Source organism: Anser anser, assembly GCF_964211835.1.
Source record: "Anser anser genome assembly, chromosome: 3".
In the NCBI taxonomy this organism is placed as follows: domain Eukaryota; kingdom Metazoa; phylum Chordata; class Aves; order Anseriformes; family Anatidae; genus Anser; species Anser anser.
In genome coordinates this window covers 103,953,303-103,976,195 of record NC_139722.1, presented here as the reverse complement: position 1 = coordinate 103,976,195, position 22,893 = coordinate 103,953,303, and the positions used below count along the sequence as shown (strand labels likewise).

General features: G+C 48.5%; 1 protein-coding gene across 2 annotated transcripts in view; it reads left to right on the top strand.

Annotated features, from left to right (window-relative positions):
- The first annotated feature begins 6 nt into the window (after positions 1 to 6).
- The window catches only part of ITPKB (inositol-trisphosphate 3-kinase B), a 59,821-nt gene continuing 36,934 nt past the window's right edge, over positions 7 to 22,893 (top strand). The window contains exons 1-2 of one of the 2 annotated variants that reach the window (XM_083831222.1): positions 7 to 306; positions 1,592 to 2,702. In XM_083831222.1, the coding sequence (XP_083687348.1) occupies positions 1,752 to 2,702 (951 nt within the window). In that variant the 5' untranslated portion in view covers positions 7 to 306; positions 1,592 to 1,751. Of the gene's footprint in view, positions 311 to 1,591; positions 2,703 to 22,893 lie in introns of both variants that reach the window. The other variant, XM_083831221.1, reaches the window with a different exon arrangement.

Below are 22,893 nucleotides of genomic sequence, written 5' to 3'. Positions count from 1 at the left end.
CCTCCTCTCTCCGCGTTTCCAAAGCCGCAACCGGGAGCGGGCTCCGCGGCCGCCCCGCGGACCTGGCCGGGGCGCGGAGCCTCGGGAGCCGGCGGAGCGGGGAGCCCGGCGGCCTCCCCCTTCCCTCCCTTTCCCTTCCCTTCCCCCAGCTCCCCGCAGAGCCGAGCGGAGCCGCGGGCACAGCCAGGCTCCCGGCCGCGCCCCGCGCCCCGTGCCCGCGGGGATGGCTCCAGCAGCGCCTTGCGGCCGCCGGCGCCTGCGGGCGCTGCCGGGCGCCGAGCACTGAGGCGGGCGCGGAGCCTGCAGGCAGGTACGGGGCGGTGGTGGGGAGGGAGGGAGGGACGGGAGGGGTGGAGGGGACCGGGGGCTGGATGCTTCCCCCCCCCCCCCCCGGCTGGGGGAGGCTCAGGCGGGCTGTCCCGGCCCCCAAATGTGTCCCAGCGCCTCGCGGTGCCGGGGGGCCGTGCGGAGAGGGGGGTTCTGCACAGCCTGCGCTCTGCTGAGCCGCGGAGAGGTGCCTGGAGCGATGGGGAGCCTTTGGTTACAGAGGCGCTGGGGACTGCGCCTAGACCTGTCGGCGTTTGTCTGCCTGGGTCCTCGCAGGGGTGCCGGCATCACACACAGGTACTTCCAAAGAAGTGTGCAGCCACAGCCAGGGTTAGCACACGTGTGTGTAAACAAGCCCGCACGCCCAGTCAGCCTGCGTTTTTATGGGCTCCTCATTCCCTGGCGTAGCATGAGGATCGCGGCTCCAGCGGCACATGGAATAAACGGACACAGAGGAAGGCACGCAAAAGTACAGAGGGGCACAGATGGCCGCATACAAAAGCAGAGCCTCTCTTACATGCATGCACTCTCTCACAATAGGGCAAACACCGCCAGCCATGTGCATACGTGGGACCCAGGCTGTAACTTGGAGGTGGTTGCAGCAGTCGGCATCCCAGAAGGCAGGTGTGTGCAAGGGAAACACGCTTAGACAGGGCATATGTGAAGATGTTGTACATGGGCAGGTACGGAGCTAGTGGAGACGTGGTCCCATAATGTACAAAACTGGGCAGGCAGTTACTGAACGGAAATCCGTGCACGAGACTGGATCATGGTTGGACACAGGTGACAAACCAGAAGGTAGCAAATTTGAGCTCTTTGGAGTTTTTTTCTTTCATTCGGAAAATGACACCTTTTGAGAGAGATACTCAGAAGCTTCCAACTTTTTTCCACCTCGAAAGTTCGCACTAGTTGGCTGTAACTCCCCAATTCTGTTGTGGGACTAGCTGCTGACTCTGCGGTATCTTCTTGGACACCAGTTCTGTGGCTTCATCAACAGACAGCCTAGGGAAGCGTCAGGAAGGGCAGGAAGGAGGGGAAGCAGCCTCCAAACTGATTTCCCCTTGGCTCATATCCTTCAGGTGACCAGTGTGGCCCATGTTCCTGAAGGCAGCACACCGGGATGCACGCAGGCATCCTCAGGATCCATGGCAGCAGGCGCCACCCGGGAAGGGAAGGGTTTAGCCAGCGGTGTACACAGCTAGAGGGCGAACTCAGGGGGGAGTAGAGTCACTCTCACCACTTTTCTCTCTCTCTCTCTCCCCAGGCTTTCCATTTTATGGAGCTGTGTGCCGGGGCCAGCCCAGCTCCCCTTCTGCCTGCTGGTGATGCTGCCACTCCCGGTGTGGAGAGACCCCCGGCAGCCCCGCTGAGCCCGAGCGCCGAGGCGGTGGTGGTGGCCTCCCTGTGCACCCTGGCTGACTACTATGGCTGTGTACTGCTATGCGTTCAATAGCTTGGTGATGATGAATAGCAACAGCGAGGTGACAAGCAGTGGGAGCAAGACACCGTCTCCTCCCAGACAAGTCCTGCCCAGGAGCCCGGAGACACCCGGCGGCTGCCACTCACTCCCTGTCTTCAGCCCAGCCGCTGTGCCGCCCCGCACGCCGTGCCTTGGCTCTGCTTTCTTCTTGCCACCGCCTGAAGAGCCTCCGCAGCAGCTGGGCAGCCCTGGGGGACGGAGGGGCAGCCGGGACGGAGATGGGCAGCCAGGCTCCCCCGTGGCACGCTGCCTGCAGCGGGAGCTGCACAACGTCCAAGTGAACCAGAAAGTGGGGCTCTTCGAGGCACACATCCAGGCGCACAGCTCTGCTGCCCACCTCTTATGGAGCCCTGGGCCGTCCTCTCCTCGGCCGTCCTCGCCCTGGCCATCCTCACCGCGGCCTGCCAGCCCCACAGCACCAGCGGTGGGGCTTGGCACAGGACCCTGGCTGCGAGCCTATGGGGAGAGCAAGGACCCCGATGCTGGTGAGGTGCTGAGGCAGCCGAGCACTGAAGGGTCCTTGGGGGGCCTAGTGATGATGGAGGCGCAGGCCGTGGGGCAGGCGGAGGGTAGCAGCCCTCTGGAGCCATCAGGGCCTGGACAGCAGCAAGGAGACATGGTAGTGGCCCCCACAGGACTGGAGGGCCGATGCCCTGCCATCAGTGGGAGCATCCCTGCCGTCATCATCACGGACCTGGGGGGCCCGGAGGAGGAGGCAGGTGCCGTGCCCCCCAGCAACCTGCCCGTCCGGAAGCTCTCATCATCCTCAGCCTCTTCCACTGGCTTCTCGTCATCCTGGGAGGAGTCAGAGGAGGACATCTCCAGTGACCCCGAGCGTACCCTGGACCAAACGCCCGCCTTCCTGCAGACCCTGGACCAGCAGAAGCCTCGAGTGGTGAGTGACCACTTTTGGGGAGGTGGGGAACGTGTTGGCAGTTGCCCCGTGCTGGGCATGGCCTCACAGCCCAGGCACGGCCACTGCAGGGGTCCAAGGTTGCAGCAGAGGTCTGCAGAGAAACTTTGCATTTGCTTGGAGGTGCTTGCTTTCTCTCACATGAAAAACTTACCCCTGTCGCAAGTCTGAAAATGCCGAGCTCGTGGGAGAGAGCAGTGACACTCATCCTGCTGTGCAGTCCTCGCAGAGGCTAAAACAGCGATAAAGCATCGGTGCCATGTTACCCTCAAAAGCAAAGAGGTCTCTGTGGAGGAGAGGGCTTTGAGGCATTCTCTAAAGGCAGGCACTCACAGGGTTTGTTGCATCGCTTTGGGAATTCGTTCCATGTCTGAGCGCACCATACAGAGCATACTTTGCTCTGAGCTGTCATGCTGTTTATCTGGAAGGCTTTGAACTGCCTTATCCCAGTGCAGGGCAGCAGTCATGAGGTTCTCTGATCAGAGTGTGGGCTCTCCCATATTCTGGATGCAAGATATTATGTTGATTTGAGATCAGTGCTGAAGCTTGAGATCACGCTGGAAAACTCCGAAAAATGCAGGGCAGCCCACTGCCTCCTGAATTGTAAAGCGATTGATAATGGCCCGTCAGCTTTCAGTGATGTGGTTCATTGTGTTTAACTTTCCGTAGACACATTATAGTGAAACTCAGTTGCTAAGCTCAATTACACGAGGAAGTCTAGAGCGGAGAAATACCTAAGTAAAGTTGAGGTATCAAACTTATGAAGAACTGACACGCTGTGGTTTATAAAACACTCAGCAGACTGAAATAAACATATTTGCTTTTCTATTTGCTTTGTCCTTTTCCAAGAACTCAGGCTCAGTTCTGCTTAGGATGGAGCAGCAGTTGAGTAAAAGCATGGTTAACAAAGCTAGGAATCCGTGGCTCACCGTGTTTGCAGACAGTTTTGTACTTCGGGGCTCTTGACAGATGAATCAGATCTCTCCCTTTCATAGCTGCTGTAATCCCTCTGCTGATAAATGCTGCTGGTTTTATGTGCACGAGCTGTAGTAATCTTTGCTCTATTCTCCGAACTAAGTAATGAATGTTACCTATGCCAGTTCTCACTGGTTTTCTGCCGAAAACAGTTCGCCGATGAGCAGAATCATCCCTGATGCTACTGTGGAAAGCCTCCCGGGGTCTCGGGCTGACTCCGTGCAGCCTCCTGTGGCCTACAGTGAGCTCAGCCAGCCCAGTGGCTCGGCAGCGGACAGGCAGAGCTTGTTTGTATCACCAGTAGGCCTGGATCAGATCGGGTCTAAGACCTGAGTAACTCTGCTGGGCTCAGTAGGACTTCTACAAGCTAAACACGATGAAGAACTGGTCCAAAATGTGTCAGGAAGTCTGAGGAGGTGCATTCGATTCAGTATTTCAGTGCTGGAGTCGTCTCAGAAGGAGCGGCTGGGCTAATTTTTAGCAAAGATGCTTTCCGCTGGGCTCCAAAGGTCCCGTGCAGGGCTGATCACTGGCTTTGGCAGGTTATAGTCAACTTCTCAGCAGGACTGTGTGCGAATGCCAAGCAATTCAAAGCTGATTCATATAAATAACACCCAACTGTGTGTACTGGTTGGCAACATCTTAAGTCCATAATGACACACAGCTACCGAAGCAGTCTCAGGTTGCACACTCATTTGTTTTTGTGAACTCACTGTTTCCTTTTAACAACACATGTTGTCTGGAAATGAGTTGTGTAACGAGACAGAATGTGTGAGAAGCTGTCTCCACAACTTGTGCTTTTCTGTCAAAATAAGTGCTTCCGGGAGACCTTGGCCCATAGAATCACAGAATGGTTTGGGCTGGATGGGAACTTAAAGATCATCTAATTCCACCCCCCTGCCATGGGCACGGACACCTTCCACTAGATCAGGCTGCCCAAAGCCCCATCCAGCCTGGCCTTGAACTCCTCTAACAGATCCACATCCTTCTTGTGCTGGGGGCCCCAGACCTGGTTGCAGCACTCCAGGTGGGGCCTCACAAGGGCAGAGCAGAGGGGGACAATCACCTCCCTCGATTTGCTGCCCACTCCTCTGTTGATGCAGCCCAGGATGCAGTTGGCCTTCTGGGCTGCAAGCGCACACTGCTGGCTCATGTCGAGCTTTCTGTCCACCAGAACCCACAAGTCCTTCTGTATAGGGCTGCTCTCATTGAGTTCTTCACCCAATCCCTACTCACGTCTATGATTGCTCTGACCCAAATAGAAAATAGAAACCAACATCGTTCCTCTGAGCTGAGTAGGTAAATGCTGGGCAGGGGCAGAGCCCTGCTGGTCTGCCCTGTTTGCTGCTGGTGCAGGGAAGGACTGTTGTACCTAGAGGAGAGGTCACGATGAGCTGCAGGAAAGCCATTCTCACTGCAAATATGTTCTGCACTGCACATCTCCTATTGCATGTTTATAGATTTGATAAACAGCAGGCTTGCTTCTGCCCTTCCTTTCTGGATGCCGTCTAGCTTAGCCAGTCTATTAGGGATGTCCGGCTGTCTATTGTAGTTCCTCCTGGTGTTCCCGGGGAAAAGGCAGATCCCTCCGGCTGACTTGTCCTCTGTTTATACTTCAGGTAGGAAACTGCATTTGCAGTGGGGTCCACAAACTGGACAGTCATCAGGGGAAAATGATGTTGCTTAGTGAAAGGAAGGGAGGTAGTGTGGCCACTTTTTTTTGACCCCATAACCCAATTTGATACAGGCTCCATGCCAGTTTGTTGAAACACTTTATTCAGTACGTTGCATGTCCCTGGTGCATTCTCTGGTGCATGGTGGCCATAAAGCATTAGAAAATAGTGACTATGCCATGATTATAAAGGACTTGTGAAGTACACAGACAATAAGAGCAGTGTGATGTTTTGCTGATGTTTAATTGCAAGTCTACTTAAGGTCTGAGTAAACCTCCATGTAAGAGCTTTTGCAGCTGTGGCTTTCCCTGGGCTGTGGGCTGGTGATGGAGAAGCTCCATGCTTGTTTATTGATGCTTGCAAGGTTTCGATGATGCTTGAGGGATTACACTTCATGGGCTGTGTGGGAGGGATGGCCTGTCCAGGCAGCGTGTTTGGATGAGGACACCACGGTTTGACATGCTGCAGAGCAGCCCTTGCTGCAAATCCTTGCAACAGCAACCTGGGCAGCTTGAGGAAAGTACGTGTTTCTCTAACTGCAAGCCAGGCAAAGCAGCTCTTGGAAGGATGTCTGTCTCTGTCACAGCATGTATTGTGCTGGGGGAGGGCTTCTTCCCTCTTGCCTGGTTGTGCAGGTTGAATGTGCAGGGAAGTGAGAGGGTGCTCCCCATCCCAACTCTTAAGTGGCACAAATAGCCTAAGATGGCAGCCTAGTAGAAAGGGATTTCACACGCAAAAGAAGCCCCATTCTAGCTATGACTGTGACTAACTTCAGTGGAAAAATTTGTATCTGTGAGCTTGGCTGCTTCTGGGGACCCTTTTTGCTCTTCCCAAGGGATAGCTGATAGACCGAGGTGTACTTAGCAGCAGGACAACTGGCCCCAGTCTTGGAATCTGACTGTACTCCTTTAGCAAAATATATTCAAATGATGGTTATTACAGTAAGTCACCATCAGTGATCTAATCTGATGCATACAAGTCAATGGGGCGTGATGGGATTCATCCCAGGGTACTCGGAGAGCTGGCTGATGTCGTCACGAGACCTCTCTCAATTGTTTTTCAATGGTCTTGGGAATCTGGAGAGGTCTCGCTTGACTGGAAGCTGGCAAAAGTCACTCCAATTTTCAAGAAGGCAAGAAAGAAGACCCTCGTAATTACAGGCTTGTCAGTCTCATTCATTGCCTAGTAAAATTATGGGGAAAATTATTCTAGGAGTTACTGAAAAACATCTGAAGGACAACGTGATCATTGGTCTTAGCCAACACAGGTTCATGAGGGGAAGGTCCTGCTTAACAAACTTTAATTTCCTTTACAACAAAGTCACCCACCTAGCTGACCAAGGAAAGCCAGGAATCTTTTTGGGTTTTAGCAAAGCTTTCAATACTGTTTCTCACAGTATCCTGGACAAAATGTCCAGCATACAGCTAGATAAAAACATAATATGATGGTGAACAATTGGCTGACGGATTGGGCTCAAAGGGTTATGGTAAATGGGGTTACATCAGGCTGGCGACCAGTCATCAGTGGGGTTCAGCAGGGCTCCATTTTAGGGCCATTTTTTTTTCTATGTTTTCATAAATGACTTGGATGTAGGACAAGAAGGTGTTTTCATTAAGTTTGTAGATGATACTAAATTGGGAGGAGCTCTTGACTCCATCAAGGGTGGAGAGGTCTTGCAGAAAGATCTTGACAAATCAGAGAGCTGATTTGTCAATCACCAACAATATGACATTTAACCCGAGTAAGTGCTGGTTTGTGCGCCTGGGAAGGGGCAACCCTGGCTATATATGTAGACTGGGAATGAGAGGCTGGACAGCAGCCCTGAAGAAAGGGGTCTGGGGGTTTTGGTCAAGAGCAAGCTGAACAAGAGCCAGCAGTGTGCCCTGTCAGCCAGCAGGGACAACCACATCTTGGGGTACATCAGGCACGGCATTGGTAGCTGGTTGAGGGGCAAGATTGTCCCACCTTGAGCACTGTGTGCAGTTTTTGGTACCACAGTTTAAGAAAGATATAAAACTATTAGAGTATGTCCAAAGGAGGGCTACAAATATGGTGAAGGGTCTAGAGTGGAAAACATATGAGGAGCGTCTGAAGTTGCTTGGTTTGTTTGGCCTAGAGAAGAGGAGACTGAGGGGAGACATCACCACAGCCTACAGCTTCCTCGCGAGGGGAGTGGAGGGGCAGGCGCTGATCTCTGCTCCCTAGGGACCCGTGATAGGACCCAAGGGAATTTCGTGAAGCTGTGATGAGGGAGGTTCAGGTTGGATATAAGGAAAATGTTCTTCACTGAGAGGGTGGTTGGGCACTGGAACGGGCTTCCCAGGGAAGTGGTCCCAGCACGAAACCTGGCAGAGCCCAGGAAGCATTTGGACAACACTCTAAGACATGAGGGTTTGGTTTTCGGGTGGTTCTGTGTGGACCCAGGAGTTGGACTTGATGATCATTGTGGGTCCCTTCCAACTTGGGATATTCTGTGATTCTAGAACGCTCGGCAAGGTGGGCACAGTCATCCCCTGGGAGTCATAGAATCATAGAACGGCTTGGGTTGGAAGGGCTGTTCTCTTCCCAGGCCACATGTCCCTGCTTTCACTGCCCGTGAATTTCCTTTTTGTGCCTCAGTTTGCCCAGCAGGCCCTTGCTCAGCAATGCCAGTTTGCTGCCTTCCCTGCTTAATTTCTTTCACATGGGGATGGAGAGCTCTTGTGCTCTAAGAGAAGTATCCTTAAAGAGCTGCCAGCTCTGTTCAGCTCCTTTGTCCCTAACGACAGTGTTCCAGGGGATCTCATCCACTAGGTCTTTAAACAGCTGGAAGTTCACTCTTCAAAAGTTCAGGGTCCTGACTTTGCTCTTTGTCAGGCCCATATTCCTCGAGGTCACAAACTCAACAAGGGTATGATCGCTGCAGCCCAGACTGCCTCCAATCTTCACCTCAGTTTGAGCAGCAGATCCTTGCTCAGCCAAATCCCCTAAATCCCCTTATTTTTCAATTCCTCAGCTGCTAGAAACAAAGCAAAAGAAGAGTCAAAAGAAATGCAGAAATTGTGCCAGTATGTACTATAGGAAACAACAACAACAAAACTCCTGGAAAAATAATGGAAGATACTGCAGTGTTCCTCTTTCTGGTTTTCCCACCACCACTGTGTAAACACAGGGATATATGCTGAACAGTAATCAAGAAACTCCTGGTACATTGTGAAACCTCTGTTCCTTTCAGCAGGCAGAACAGCTTGCTTAGGATAAGAGACTTCCATTACCATGTGCAAAATGACGAGAGTGTTTGGAAAATGCTCATGGCACTGCTGCTGACAGATGATTTTTTTATTGATTTGTTTGTTTGACTCACAATGGCTGTAGCATTTTTCTGAAGAGCCAAGTTTAGATAGGATTAGTATTAGCCAAGGGCCTGTGGGACCCATGCTTATTTCTCTTTCAGATCTTCCAAGGTGTAAGCTGACAACAACACTGCTGGCTTGTTTCTATAAAAATCCATCAAATTAAATGTGCTTTCATTCCCTTTCATAGCTGCGACTATGATCAGGAAGTCTCTGTGTAAGAGAAACCATGAACACATGGCTATGGTGATGCATGCAAGCCCTGTGAATATATGTCTTTAGGCTCACTCTGTTTACATACTTTGCTCCTTCCTCCTGCCATGGTTATATTAAAAGCTCCTAAGGTGATGAGCTTGAGTGGTATTACCAATATAATATCAATACAATGTCTAGCATATTAGGGCCCTGCTTGTTTGCTCTGAAGTTATTCTTAGTCTCGTAATGTGTACTTTTAAGTAGTGTGCACGGCATTGCGGCTGGCAGGGGAAGATGCTTAGCCCACCAGGTGAAGTGCCAAAGGATGGAGCCTCTTTCAGCCCTGCTCTGGGAAGACTCAGAGAAAGAGGAGAATAAGGTGGGCACCTCTGCTTCTCCTTGCTCAGAGCACCACACATTCAGCAGGCTTGGTGGCACAGCATGGGACAAGATCAGGACCACCCAGTGCCTGGCAGGCTGGGCAGAGGTTCAGGCTGTTCTTAGACTGAGTCTGTTCACTCCTGGGAATTCACAAAGCACTGCTCTGTCTTTGGTAGTTTATCTTCTACCTACTCATGTGGCCTTCTCGGCAGATAAGCAGCTTTTTTATGGGCTCCCACCCACAGAGGCTAGGTGAAGATGGTGCAATAACCCAGTGGGAGATGAGCGGTGCTATTTCAGACCCATTTTCATCAACACTTTTAAGCTAATTGGGAAGGGTTTCTTTTCTGCTAACATTCTCCATGATTGACAGCACAGGAGTGACATGGCACATAGCAGATGCCTTACTTGCTAACACAGATGATGTCTCTTGCATATTTTGTTTTTAAAACAATTTCACACTAAAAGAGTTCATAAAAATGGAATAAAGTCCAAAACATTTCTGAGGTGAAAAAAGAGACAAGAACAAGCATGATGTTCATCATTCTTAGGGTCTCCAGCTCTGGAAACAGCCACCTTTCGTTCCCTTCTGATGGGAATCACAGATGTCAGGAGCTTTGCTGGTTACCCCTTAATACCTCTTAGGGCATTAAGCTGAATGTCCACAGAATGAAGTTCCTGGATCAGTGAAAACTTCACAGTTTTGTCTTTAACTTTTTAGAGCCTTGCAAAGACAAAAAGCAATTAAAACAATAGTCAGCAGCTGTCTCATGTTTTCCATATGATTTCTATAATGTGTTGGGTTTGCATAAGAAGAAAATATTAGTGCAGCACTGAACTTTTGCATGCCAAGCAGTGACTGAAAGCCTGCGCTGAGCTAATGTTTTCTTTACATGTAAATCTGTTCTAACTCACTAGAGGAATAATGACATCTATGTATGATGTTAAATGTCGCTTCAGCTAAGATTAGTCTTCTGTAATTGTTAGAGATTATTTTTGTTTATACCGGTAGGAAAATTTGTGCAGTAAATTTGACCTGCTTTCATCCAATGAAGCCCAGCCAAGCTTTCTAAGAAAGACAAGTTAATATTTAGCAGACGGTGAAAACTGAATGTTAACATTTGCAAATCACCAAGTGACTTAGCAGCCTAATTTGTATCCTCAAATGTGACTTTTAGGGCAACGTGTGCTTCAATACCTGCTGGGTCACTTGCAGTGGCCCTTTGACAGAATTCATCATGTTCAGCCACATTGGATATCTCCTTGGGATAAATCCCCTCCTATGGTACCTTTCTTTTCTATTCACTCTGATGGTATCTTTAGGATTAGCCAAGGAGTGTGCTTAAGACAGGAATTTGTTCCTAAAATACACGTAAATGTGTTTTATAACATTTGTCAGAATTTCATTCATATTCATACACGTAAAAATCCACCTCATGCATAACCCGCACAATAGTTGCAAGTACATCAGAAACCCGCTTCAGTCTGAGGTCTATCAGCCTCAAATGAAAGTGCCTGTGATTTGGCTCCTCAGTCGGTGTTTAGGCAGCAAAATGTGTGATTTGCTCTGTAACAGGGATGATCGCCCAGCAGCACAAGTTGGTGTGGGTATGTTTATAACCTCAGGGTCTCCAGCTGCAAGTTTCAGTCCGCACTCAGGTTTGGTGGGTGCTTTTAAGAGATGCAGATCGCAGCTTCTTCTTTCCCAGCCGTGGTGGGAGTTCAGCACTGGAGAGCTTTTGTTGCAGCTTTGTGCCTGTGGAGGGAGACCCTTTCTGCCACAGTCAGCTGTGGGTTGTGGTGACTGCAGAAGGAATTTTCCGGCCTGTAGTTTGTCATTGAGCAGCAGTATTAAAGTCTGAAGCAGCTGCAGGCTGCTAAGACCCATATTAGCCTTTATCCTTCCTTATAATATTTATTTCAATGTTATCATACATTTCAGCTATGAGAAGAAAAGTTGTTTGTTTGTTTATTTATTTAATAGGAAAGAACATTTTTTTTCATTAATGTAGTGTAAAACGACACAACCTGGCGGAAGGATTTCAATTCTTCCCTTCAGATCTGTGATACATTGTTAGCCAAAACACAGCGATTGCTTTGGGGAGGAGAGCTAGGGGGTAAAACAGTAAGTGCTTAGCACTTCAAACGACTTGTAGTACAGTGCATTATCTGATCAGCAGTACACAACAGGAACTGCATTAGCATTTAGCACTGTTGCGGTTCTTAAGTAATAGTAAAGCATCCGTCCTCCCCCAGAGAGACCTACATGGGCTCTGAAGTGCCATGCTGACAGACATTTTAATGAGGTTTGGTTCAAAGTGCAGAATCAGATGCTCTTCACTGTTTGCTTCGTGCATTTGGTTTGCAGAGAGGACAGCACCTGTAGTTCCTGTGGCGTGGGCCTCATTGAATTGATAAGGGTTTCGTTGGTGGCTTCTGGGTTTTCATCCTTGGCTTTAACTCTTGTACCTGGCATTTTGGAAGATAGGACTTGCAGACTGCGAAGCAGAGGGGGTGTGTTGCAGTTATCCTGCAGTCTTTATTGTTACAAAACTCCTTTCAGCCTGAATGCTTTGGGCGTTGCTGGAATGAAGACCAATGCCAGGAACACTCGGCACAACTTCTCGGTAGGATCGTAATGCCAGGGAGAAGGCAGAAAGGTGTCAGAGAGTGGAGGTTAGCAGAGAGCTCAACAACGGCAGCACCTACCTTCAGCATCACCCCTCCTCCCCCTTCGCTTCCTGTCCCTTTGCCCTTGCTTGGGCAATTCATCTGCAGCAAGATAGAATCAAAGAACCCTCTTCCTTTGCTAAACAATTCGCTCCTTTTGTTAGGGTCAGATAAAAAGCTGATAAAAGCTGTTGTAGCTCCGCTGAAGCCAGCAGGAGCGTGCTGCAGATGCGGTCCGTTATCACTTTTCCCCTTGCTCTCCCCTTCATGTATCCAGTTACATCTTGCACCGAGTCCAACGTGAAACTGAACTCACGAAGCAGAGAAGCAGGCCCCACACGGGCTCTGTCCACTGGTGCACACAGCCTTTGGGGACAGGAGCCTTATAAACAGAAATCTGAAGGGTGATTTTTTGGAAACTGTATTTAAGGCTGAATGTTTTTTTCTTGTTCCTTGCTGGTCTCCATTCCCACTGCTCGCTAAAAGGGCAGGAGCAGAGCCTCATCTTCGACTCACTGCTAGGCCTCGTTTGTTGCCGCCATCCTTTGACAAGGTGTTGTGGGGAGGGGGAAGAATAGCTTTTATCCCATTGAGCTACCTGTTTTCAAAGCATTTTTAGTAAGCTGGTACTTAAATACAATAGTCCAGGACGCCTGTGTGTGTTATGTGCGCTGTTATGGGCAATATCTATTTAACACACTGCAGGGACCATTCAAACCTGCATCTGTAGGAAGGGAGGAAAAGTCAGGTTTGCTTTTTTGGCTGACTGCAGGTCAAAGTCCGATCTGCAGTCTCCCTGGGTATGTTTTATATGGGTGGGTTTTGTTAAGTTTCAGGCAAAGTTATTGCACCCCTAGGCTACTCACATTAAACGTTTGTCCAATTTTAGCAACATTCTTTCCAGGCTCAGCTACATTTGTTTTTATCTTCTCTATGTCAACTGATGATCTTAGTCGAAAATGTATAACTCTGCAGGATCTCCTGTTATATATTTCTTCCACAGCTGTAGCTGAATCAGGACATTATAATACAATAACGTGTTGTAACACCTAATGCTTTCTTTAATACATTCCAGATTTAAGGAGTCAGCAAAGTTTATATATCCAAAGTAATAAATTTAAACAATAAGAACAAATCCTGAACCAAGATTGTATCTTGAAAGTGGGTTGTAGTTTTTGTGTTGTTTGTTTGATTGTTTTTTTTTTCTTTCCACTTTCTATCTGCTCTGGGCTGGCTAAAGTCTGTTTGTAGGAAATTCGGCAGGACAGATAAAAATGATGAGACAAACAACTTAATCCCTTAATAATGTCAAATGGAAAATCCAACAACAGATTGGCAAGGAACTCAAATAACAACTGCAAAGTTACCCTTACTGAGGACTACAGAACTGGTTTCAAAGCCTGATCCTAGGATATAATTAGAGATGAGCCTGAATAAGGCCCCATAGGTTGAAACATTTTTTTTCAATCCATGTATAGCATCAGCTTAACTCCACTGGGGCTCATTCAGCATCGCCTCGTACCTTCTGCTGTCCTCAGTACTCAGACAAAGTGACCGTGAGGGAGCCAGGGTAGTATTTCCACCTCTGGGAGCTGTTGCAGATGGGAGTGTGGGACAGCAGCAAGTGCGTGCTGCCCAGGTAGTGGCTACTGGTACTGGGGGCAGGCAGAGGTGCTGGTGCTTCTCACAGCTGCCAGCACTGCACTGGCCTCCGAGTCCTTTCCAAGCACACAGCTGCACCCCTTGCAGCCTCTCCCCTTTGCCCATTCCTGCTGCGTAGGGTAGTCTCAGCTGCCACTAGTAGATAAGCTTTGAACTCAGAAATGTAATTGTCAAGCAGACTCAAAAAAAAAAAGTTTTTTAGTTTTTGTCTCTTCACAGCCTTATTTACTTAGAGCTGAGAGCCCTTCATCCTGCACTTTCATGATAGGAATGTCTTACTGGGGTAGAGATGAGGGTGTCCATAAGGGAAACAAAGGAATGAGATCTTGGAACTGTATCTTATCTCTATCCACCTGAATTACTGTTATATTTTAAAAGGCGGTGTATGTGAAACCAATTGTTTGAAAAAGAAGCCCTGACAAGTGTGCTCTCCCAGCTCCATTGTTTTAATGTTCTCCTAGGAATTTGTATATACAATGTTCCCAGTCCAGTTTATCTCTTTCTGCTTGACAAATCCTGCATTTTCCTTCCATACTTTCAACAGAGTGAGATCTAACCTTGATCTATTCTTTTTGCAAAGCCCACAGAATTACCTGTCAGGTGTCACATTGCCACCTTCACAAAAACCGTATATCACAGTTTTTGACCTAGATGTGCCACCACTAAAAAAAAAAGTCTGCTTAAAGCTCATACATTCAGGATAAAGGAGTGGAAAACCAGCTCCAACCTGAGCCAGACCCTCTCTCAGAGAAGCGTGCAGCTAATATCATCTGGCTCTTGTGGAAGCCTCCTTGCACAGGAGGTTGAAACAAATGGCTATAGCTCTGCTCCTTCACTGCTAGCATCCCTTCATCTACATCTCATTTGAGGAGAAAAGGTTTGGCCTCTCTCCTCGGGTCTCTGTTTTCTCGTGTTTCTCTCTGGTGCTGGAATGGCTTTTCTGAGCTGAGGGAGGCAGCGTGGGAGTCTGGCTCATCAGAAGTGTCCATAACATTGATCAGGGGACAGGCCAGTGATGAAGGCAATGCAGAGGTAGCACAGTGCCACCTGTGCTGGTTTTGGCCATTCCTGTATTTTAGAGCCAGACCAGCTCTGGTACTGGGTCTTGGAGCTTTTGGCCAGCCTAAAAACTCTTCCACATCCCAGGTTTGTTCTCGTGGATGGGAACTCTTCCCAGAAGGGGGGAACACACAGAGGTGCCTGTTGAGTATAGGCTGATCTCATGCTTAAGTGTACGCAGGAGCTGACCTTTCAGCACTGAAATTAGTGATGGGAATAGATTAAACCACATTTGGAAAGAAAAGCCAAGTAACCGAGACTTGATGCACCTAGGGGGAAGGAGTCAAGGTGGAGAGAGCTGCAGAAGGGCCAGATGACAGGTTCAGAAAGCCATCTTTCAGCCATGGGTTTGATGGATCTTTGCAGAGCAAGTCTGCAGGGCTATATTGAGATGTGAAATTCAGAGCTGAGATGATGAGCCCTGGAGGTGAATTTTACTTGGGTGTGTAAGTTGGAAAGGCTCTGTCAGGGATATTATCCTGAAAAAGCTGGGAGGCTTGCAGATAGGTTGGATGTGAGGAATAAGAGAGAGAGCGATCCAAATTTTCCACTTGCTAGAAGTTTCAGGGTAGGAGCGAAACACTCACAAATGAGAGCAGTAATATTTACACTCGCATTGCAAAGGCATAAATTGTCCTGCAAATCACTAGGCTGTGAAAAATCAAGCGTCTGTATTGCCTTGCGAGCCACAGTGCAGTCACCCTTACCTCGAAGCCTAAATTTCTGTGAACTTGCATGGAAGCATCTCCAAGCCCTGGCACACCCCATCCGCCCTCAGAGGCCTGGTGTTGAGTTTAAAATTTTTCCAAGAGAACCAAAACTCTGCGCTCTCCCCCACTATCCGGAAGCCAGCCCAGCCTCATTGAGGAACTCCGTCTGTGTGGTGGCTTCTCTCAGAGGCTGACTCCCCGTTTGGTCTCTGGAGAGGGTGACTCGGGGCTTTTTCAGGCATCGCCATGGGGGACAGGGCTGCTTTATGGCACAGAACCTGTAGCTGCCTGGAGAGACGCTGTGATTTGCCCTCCAGCTCTGCTTGTACCCCAGGAGCATCTGTAGTGCCTCCCTAAGACATCTTGACCACCAGTCCTGTCCAGAAAAACTCCAGCAGGACAGGAGATCGTAGGAGCTGGCTGGAGCTGGCAGAACAGTTATTTTGGCAAAGAGTAAATTTTCCAGTGAATGTCAAGGGGGAGGGGGAGTCAAAATGATTCACAAATTCAAACACATTTCCTGAATACTTCTGGTCTAGAAAAAAAATGAAATAAAATACAGAGGTGGGGGAAGAGGGTGGGATGTTAAAAATAGCGACGTGTGTCATTCTGACACTTTCAGAATGAAATGTTTCATTTTGGGAATGGTTTGTTTATGTTTTGCAAGCATTTGAAATGTAGATTTGATTCAAAATGGCATTTTTCACTTAAAAGTTGACCTCGGCATCAAAACGTATTCAGAAAGGAAAAGAGAAAGGGTTATTAGAAATTACATAACCCAAAATGAAACCAAATGGCTCCAGATGAGAAATTTCAGAGTTTTCTTTCCGCAGCCCCACAATTTAATTTGTGTGCAGCCTGACCTGAGCATCTCCTCTCCCCCAGGTTTCTGGCTGAGCTCTGATGTAAAGAAAGCCATGCTCCCTCCAGCTCTTGTGCTCGCCAATCCTTAAGTGCAATGCCATGGAGCGAGGACTTCACTATAATCTGAGGTCAACCACACTTTGCTGTGATTCAACCTGAAACCTGTGGTATCAAATGATTAAGAGCTGTAGCTTTTGTAGATAACTGGCAGCTTCTCCGGAAGACGTAATGTGGAACCTCAGTTAGAAAAATTACCCAAACTCGTGAGGCCCTGAAATCTGATCTAGAAATCTTCAGAAAAGCCGGAGTTTACACACAGCTGAATGGCAGACTTTCACTCCTCTGACAGTCACACTGGGCTCATTCAACTGATTTATTAATGGGAAGCAAACAAACAGCTAGCAGATGCCTTGCTGCAGCCAGAAGGGAAGGAATGGGCACATTTTCTATATTGAGCCATCACCGAGTTTTCTGTCCCTTGCTGCTTTTCTGTGTTGTTGGGACATTTCGTGCTGTTTCCTCTGCAGGGATCAATCACTTGGTGTCTGGATTGGAGCTGCCTTTGCTGGGAATTACCGTGACTGTCTTCTGACCCCTTTACTTCCATGTATTGGGGGGGTTTGGGTGCAAAACAGATGCTGTGGTGCAGGACAGCAAACCTATTAGCAGAAGCTTCTCTTGGTCAGGAGCTGTAGGAAATAGCTTTTCCGTTCTTGGGAAAATCCTGGGTTTTACCTGCAGTGGGAAGATTTGTAAGCTTTTTTCCTGTCCTGCTGTAGTTTGTTGTTACTGAAGGATGGATCTTCTCAAAATAATGAGGATTGCCTTGAAAACCACCAATTTATTTATTTATTTACTTACTTATTTATTTATTTATTTTGGTGGGGTGGGCAGGGGCAAGTGCTGTGTTTGTTTTTCTGATTTCTGTGCCTTTACTTACACTTGGGTTGATTTTACAGTCATATCTCCCTTAGCTAGAAGGTTATAAATGTGCTTTCTTTTTGAAAATGAAAGTTCAGAGTCTCAGCCACCTGTCTGCAAGAGCTGGGGGCTGCAAAAACAAGGCAGGGCTCACGGTAAGGCTGCAAGGGTGGGCAAATGCACTATTGGGATAGCTTCTTCCCTCAGCTGAGAAATCTGGTGAATGGAAAGAAAGGCCAGAAGAGCATTTAATTTATTCTGCTTTACCATAACACACTGAGAAAGCCAGCTCTCCTCCCTGCCCCAGCTGAAACAAAAAGCCCACACTCGAGTAAAGCAAAATCTGACTTCCTGCTTGGACGTGTGTCACGGGCCCAGGACAGCAGGTGGCATTTGGCTCTTACATCTCCATGGAAATTAAGAATCATCTCCAAGGCAAAAATGGGAGGTGAGAGCATAGACAAGGGAAAAGTGGTGACTGGAGAACAAGGGCAATACAAACTGCACATCGGAGACCCACGATTCTTCCCTCTCAAATTTTATGTAAAATAAAATTTGACAACTAAGCACTTTTTCTCTACTGATAATGGAGATTCGGAGATCTTGACAAAAGCAGCTGCCAGGAGATGGGAGAGCAGCTCTGACTATGTTAATCTTAAAATGGGAAACAGTGCAGAGCCTGCTGGCCAGAACTTCTGTGCAGATTATGAGATTTTAGCAAAAATCTCAATTTTTCAGCTAAACGATTGCATTTAGACAGTGATCTACTGACGACTGTACAGATGTTTTAATAAGAAATATTAGGCTCATACAGTGGTCAGAAAAGGCTGAGGAAGGTTGTTTAACCATCCTTCCTAAACTTCCTTGTAATTGAATGGTGCAAAGGTCCTGAAACGATGCCAAGTTCTCTGTTCTCTAGCAGCACTGAGGGTGTTTGGATTTTAACCTCCTCTCATCACATACACTGACACGTTCTCCAGGTCTCCTCTGAAATTAAGACACCGCAATTTTTTTTTTTCCAGATTATAGGTATGTAACTTCGTTTCCCCAAGGGAAACGAGGCAAATATATTCTTCTTTTTAGTTCATCTTTTGAGCTGGTATATGTTTAAAGGGAATAATCCCCAAAGCAAAGGCATCAGTGCTGGCTGTATCCCACTTCCAGCTGATGGGCTCACTTTTTTTAGGTGCCCCATCAGCAGGGTTAACTTCAGTGACATTACACCACAAGGGCACTTTTAAAGATTGTAAACAACATGAACATGTTCTTCTGGAAAGCAGCTGTTTCTGGAAAACTAGATAAATTTACTGCTGGCCTAATAAACAGAATTAGAATATTTCTAGGATCTAAGATTAAATGCGGAAAGCAGCCTTACTGGCTATTGTCAGAAAACATAGGCTTGCATAACAGCAACATTTTCTATATACTGTGCGATTAAGTTACTTGCTTGGGAATTACACTGCAAGTCAGTTTCAACAGCATGGCCAGCTGTAAAATAACACACATTGCAACACACATACTGAATGTTTTCACTTGGTGTCAGTGTTTATTGAACAGAGTGGGGATTTGAGAAACAAGCCTTGGCCCAGGGAACACTAACAAAGTGATGTGATGGCACTTAACATCTGTAAAGCAACACAGCTAACATTATAGTTTTTTGGAATAATTTTTGTCTTTTTTCCAAAGACAAAATACTTTGAAAATACCTGCTAAACCCTTTAAACCCCCAAGATGTATTAATTTTCATATTGGATAATGGAAAGACAAAGATTTAACCACTAATCTTGAAAAAATCCTGCCTTTTTTTTTTTTTTGGAACAGCAAGGGAGACTCCAGGTGTAGGCTTGGTGGTTGATTTTGCAGGAGCAACTCCAGCTGATCTCACTGCAAAGTGTTTATTTGCTGCTGTCTGCTGGTCCTTTGCTGTCTTCCTTTGCTACTGCAGGAACCAGGGCTTCAAACAAAGCTTACTGACTCCCTGAACTATGTTTCTCTCTCTTTTTTATTGAGAATAGCTGACAATATAGAGCATTGCTTCTTTTAAATTTGAAGACAGGAACGAGATTGGGCCAAATTGACTCTATCATAGCTCTACTGAGTCTGGTGGGCTTACACCAGGAATAAATTTCAGTAAGAATTACATGAAACAGATGGGCAAGGCTAATGCACTGTTTATGTAAAACCATGGAGAGCTGCCCGCGTTGCAAAATCCCCCTCACGGCTAGTATGATTTGGGATCCTTCGGAAAACAGCACAGACAGAGCAGCAGCAAAATGTACCACAAAGATTAAGTTTTCCATCTTTTCCCTAAGCAGGTCTTTTTGTGCCCAGAGCTGAGGAACGTGTCAGTGTTGTAGGAGCCCAGCACACATAAAACCGTGTTGGCATCTCAAGGAAGAGGACAGGTCCAGATTGCCATACCCTCCGATGGGAGTAAAGTTATAAATACATTTTGGAGCAAAACCAGGAACCATCCACCAGAGCTATTTCAGATGACCTCAAAATAAATTTAGATACTTTTTTTTTTTTCTGTTTCTTAATGCGGCTTGTTCAGCTCTCCAGCAGAACAGGAAGTAGTCTGAGGAGCTGTGTGAGTAACCAGAGTCGTCAGATCAATGGAAAAAATGGTATGAGTACATTTTGTGAAAGTACAGCCAACGATTTTGAAATTACTGCAGTTTCTCTTCCTAGATCAGGACTGTTGCTCATGCCGAGGGGACTTACATTTGCCACTACTACATCTGTAAGCAAACAAAGCATTTGTTTTTGATGATATATACACGATATGCACCCAGGGGTGAAGCATAAGTCTTTCCCTTGGTGTCCTTGGATCAGGTGCCAGATGAGTTCATCTCTCAATGTGATCAGAATCCTACATATTTTTTCAACACCTTCCATGCCATTTAGAAGAGAAATAAACTTGCTGTCACTGGGAGTTGGGCGTGGGGAGTTGGGGCTATGTGAGGTGGGAGGGAGGGGACAAGAGGCACCATTTTGCTCTCAGAGGAAGATGCCCGGTTCTTGATCTCAGAACTGAGTCTGGTCCTACATTTTAGTGACACTTGCAGCTTCTTTCATGTTTTGCAAGCTCATCTGAGAATTGAATGCATGCCAAATTAATCTTTCAAGGGAAGCGGAGATGGGCTGAAAATATCTCCGGCACAGATAATTCAAAGGAAGTGCAACTTTTATAAAAGCATGTGAAGTACATCTAAGAATCTACCTGTTTTTTCCTGTTTCCTTTTTCCCTTTTTATCTTTCCCACCCTTACTCCCGTATGCTGTTTGCCTCTCTGCTGTCTCATCATGTCACCATTTCCTTCAGCCTTTTTTCCATTCGTCTTTCTCACAGAGGCATACAAAGAGTTTTCAGTCCTGTCACATGCTCCATCTGGAAATAGAGCACGATTCTTTCCTGACCTTATTTTTCCAGGATTTTGTCAAGTTTAGCTGCAGATACTCCCCAGCTTTTCACCGACTGACTTTTTAGCCGTCCTCTGCCTGTGACACTCGCGCTGCGGGTGGGTGAAGGCCGGCTCAAGCTGCAAAGCAGAGGTGATGCCGTGAGTGCACGGGGCACGAGGGGCCGCAGGGGCGCCCGTGGCAAGCTGCACAGGGTGGCTGCAGGGAGGGAGCGGTGCGGCGTGGGAGTGCAGGGTCAGAAGAAAGAGATAAGGCGGACAGGAAGGGAAAAGGCAGGTAGAAAAGGGAAATGACCACCGAGGCCAGGAAGACTAAAGAGAATACAGGGGAAGCTGTGAAGCCATCTGGGAATCTGCTTTAGCCACGTGTAAATCACAGACGTGCCTGTGGCTTGGCTCCCCTGCCGCACAGAGCACACCGGCATCCAGAGGAGGCCGGGCAGAGCCGGGATGGCGGCGTGCGGCTGTGTGGGGTGAGCCTGCGTGGGGCCGGCAGCAGGGCAGCCTGCGGCGGGGGGCGCGGGGCCTAGCCCCGCACGGCTGTGGGGGCACGGTGGCAGGCGGGTGCAGGGGAGATTGGGATGAGGGGATGTGGGAGGACACCCTAAGGGTGCGGGCAGAGCTCTGGCCACATGCGGAGTCCCAGCAGGGACTGGGCTTGTGGGCAGGCGGAGCGGCATGTGGTGGGGGGAGAAGGGGGAGGTCGGGGAGAGCTGTGTGAGGAAGATGGTCAGGGGGTGGGAAAGGAGGAAACGGAAGGGAAAAGTAATATGAAAAGACGCAGGTAGTGGGAAAACATGTTGTGGAAGTGCTGGTGAAAGGGGGATTTTAAAAGCTCTCAATGACGTCTGTAGCGGGGTTTGTGAGAAACAGCTAGGTGTGAGCCAATCTTGCTGTGACATTAGTGGGGAGAAATAGGCCCCTGCAGAGCGCAGCTGGTGTGACCGGCCGGCACGGCACGAGGGGAGCCGTGGCTGAGCAATGCCCTGACTAAAAGCAGTTAGCTTGCACTGATGCAGTCATCTGCACTGAACGTGTCTAAAAATAGGTGAGATGAGTTGCAGTCCCGAGGACAAAACGTTACAATAAATGGACACCAACAGCCTCACGTTATACAGCTGGGTGCATTCATGCCTCCTCCATGTGTGCACAGTGGAGGCGTGCACCCCGGTGTGGGACTTGTGCATGTGAGGTCAGCACAGACGTGTCTGAGACCCTGGTGTCTCGTATCTTCTGTGCAAAAGTGCTCTGCACCTTGAACCCTGAAAAACTGGGCCATGACACTGGAGCAGGCTGTAGCTCCTCAGGCACCTGCAGCTTGTATCTTACTTCGTGCCTGAGAGTGTCGCGGAAGAGCAGGGGTGCTGCAGTGTTGGGGTGGCTGCTGCTGACCTCACAACTCTCCACATCTCCGTGGAAGGGACTGCAGGGTTAACCCAGACCCTCACGTGGTTTTAGCTCAGCTCTGCACGCTGCCTTTACCAGCATGGGGCTACTGGCTTAGGGGGACCGCCTCCCCCAGTGTGGTGGTTACTTTGCTTTAACTCATGCCAGCAAGTGCCAGTGTCACGGGGGAAACATGTTTTGTCCGCTGATGTGCATACCATTTGCCCCATGTCACCTCACTGCTTGTCCTTAAATCGAAACAGTTTCTCTCCCCTGGTGAGAGAGAGAGCCAGTTTGGAAAGAATAACACCACATCTCTGCAGGGACACCCATAGGACGTGCCAAGAGAAACCCAGGCGCACACATGCACAGTTATTTATTTCATGGGCCCCCTCGCACGTGGATGGTACTGGCACTGATGGGCTGATCAGGGCACAGAGACGGAGCCTGGCTGCGCTGGCAGCACCCTGTAGCTGCTCAGCCAGTTCCCTGCAGCCCTGCTCCTTCCCTGTCCCAACCTAGGGGTGCATCCAGATTCCTGCAGTTAGGTCTGCAAGTCCCACTGCTCATCGTTAAAACACTCATCACAGTTACAGGAACAGGCATGTCCCTGGCCAAAAATGCCCCCAAAGGGTACACAAGGAGGGGTGCATGCAGTTTGATTCTGCCTGTAGGTAAGACTCTCGCTTATTCATAGGAAAGCCTGTGAATATCATAGCATCATAAAATCATAGAATGGCTTGGGTTGGAAGGGACCTTAAAGATCGTCTAACTCCAACCCCCTGCCATAGGCAGGTATGCCCCCCAGGTGGCATCAGGTTGGCCAGAGCCCCATCCAGCCTGGCCTTGAACACCTCCAGGAATGAGGCATCCACAGCTTCTCTGGGCAACCTGTGCCAGTGCCTCACCACCCTTACAGTGAAG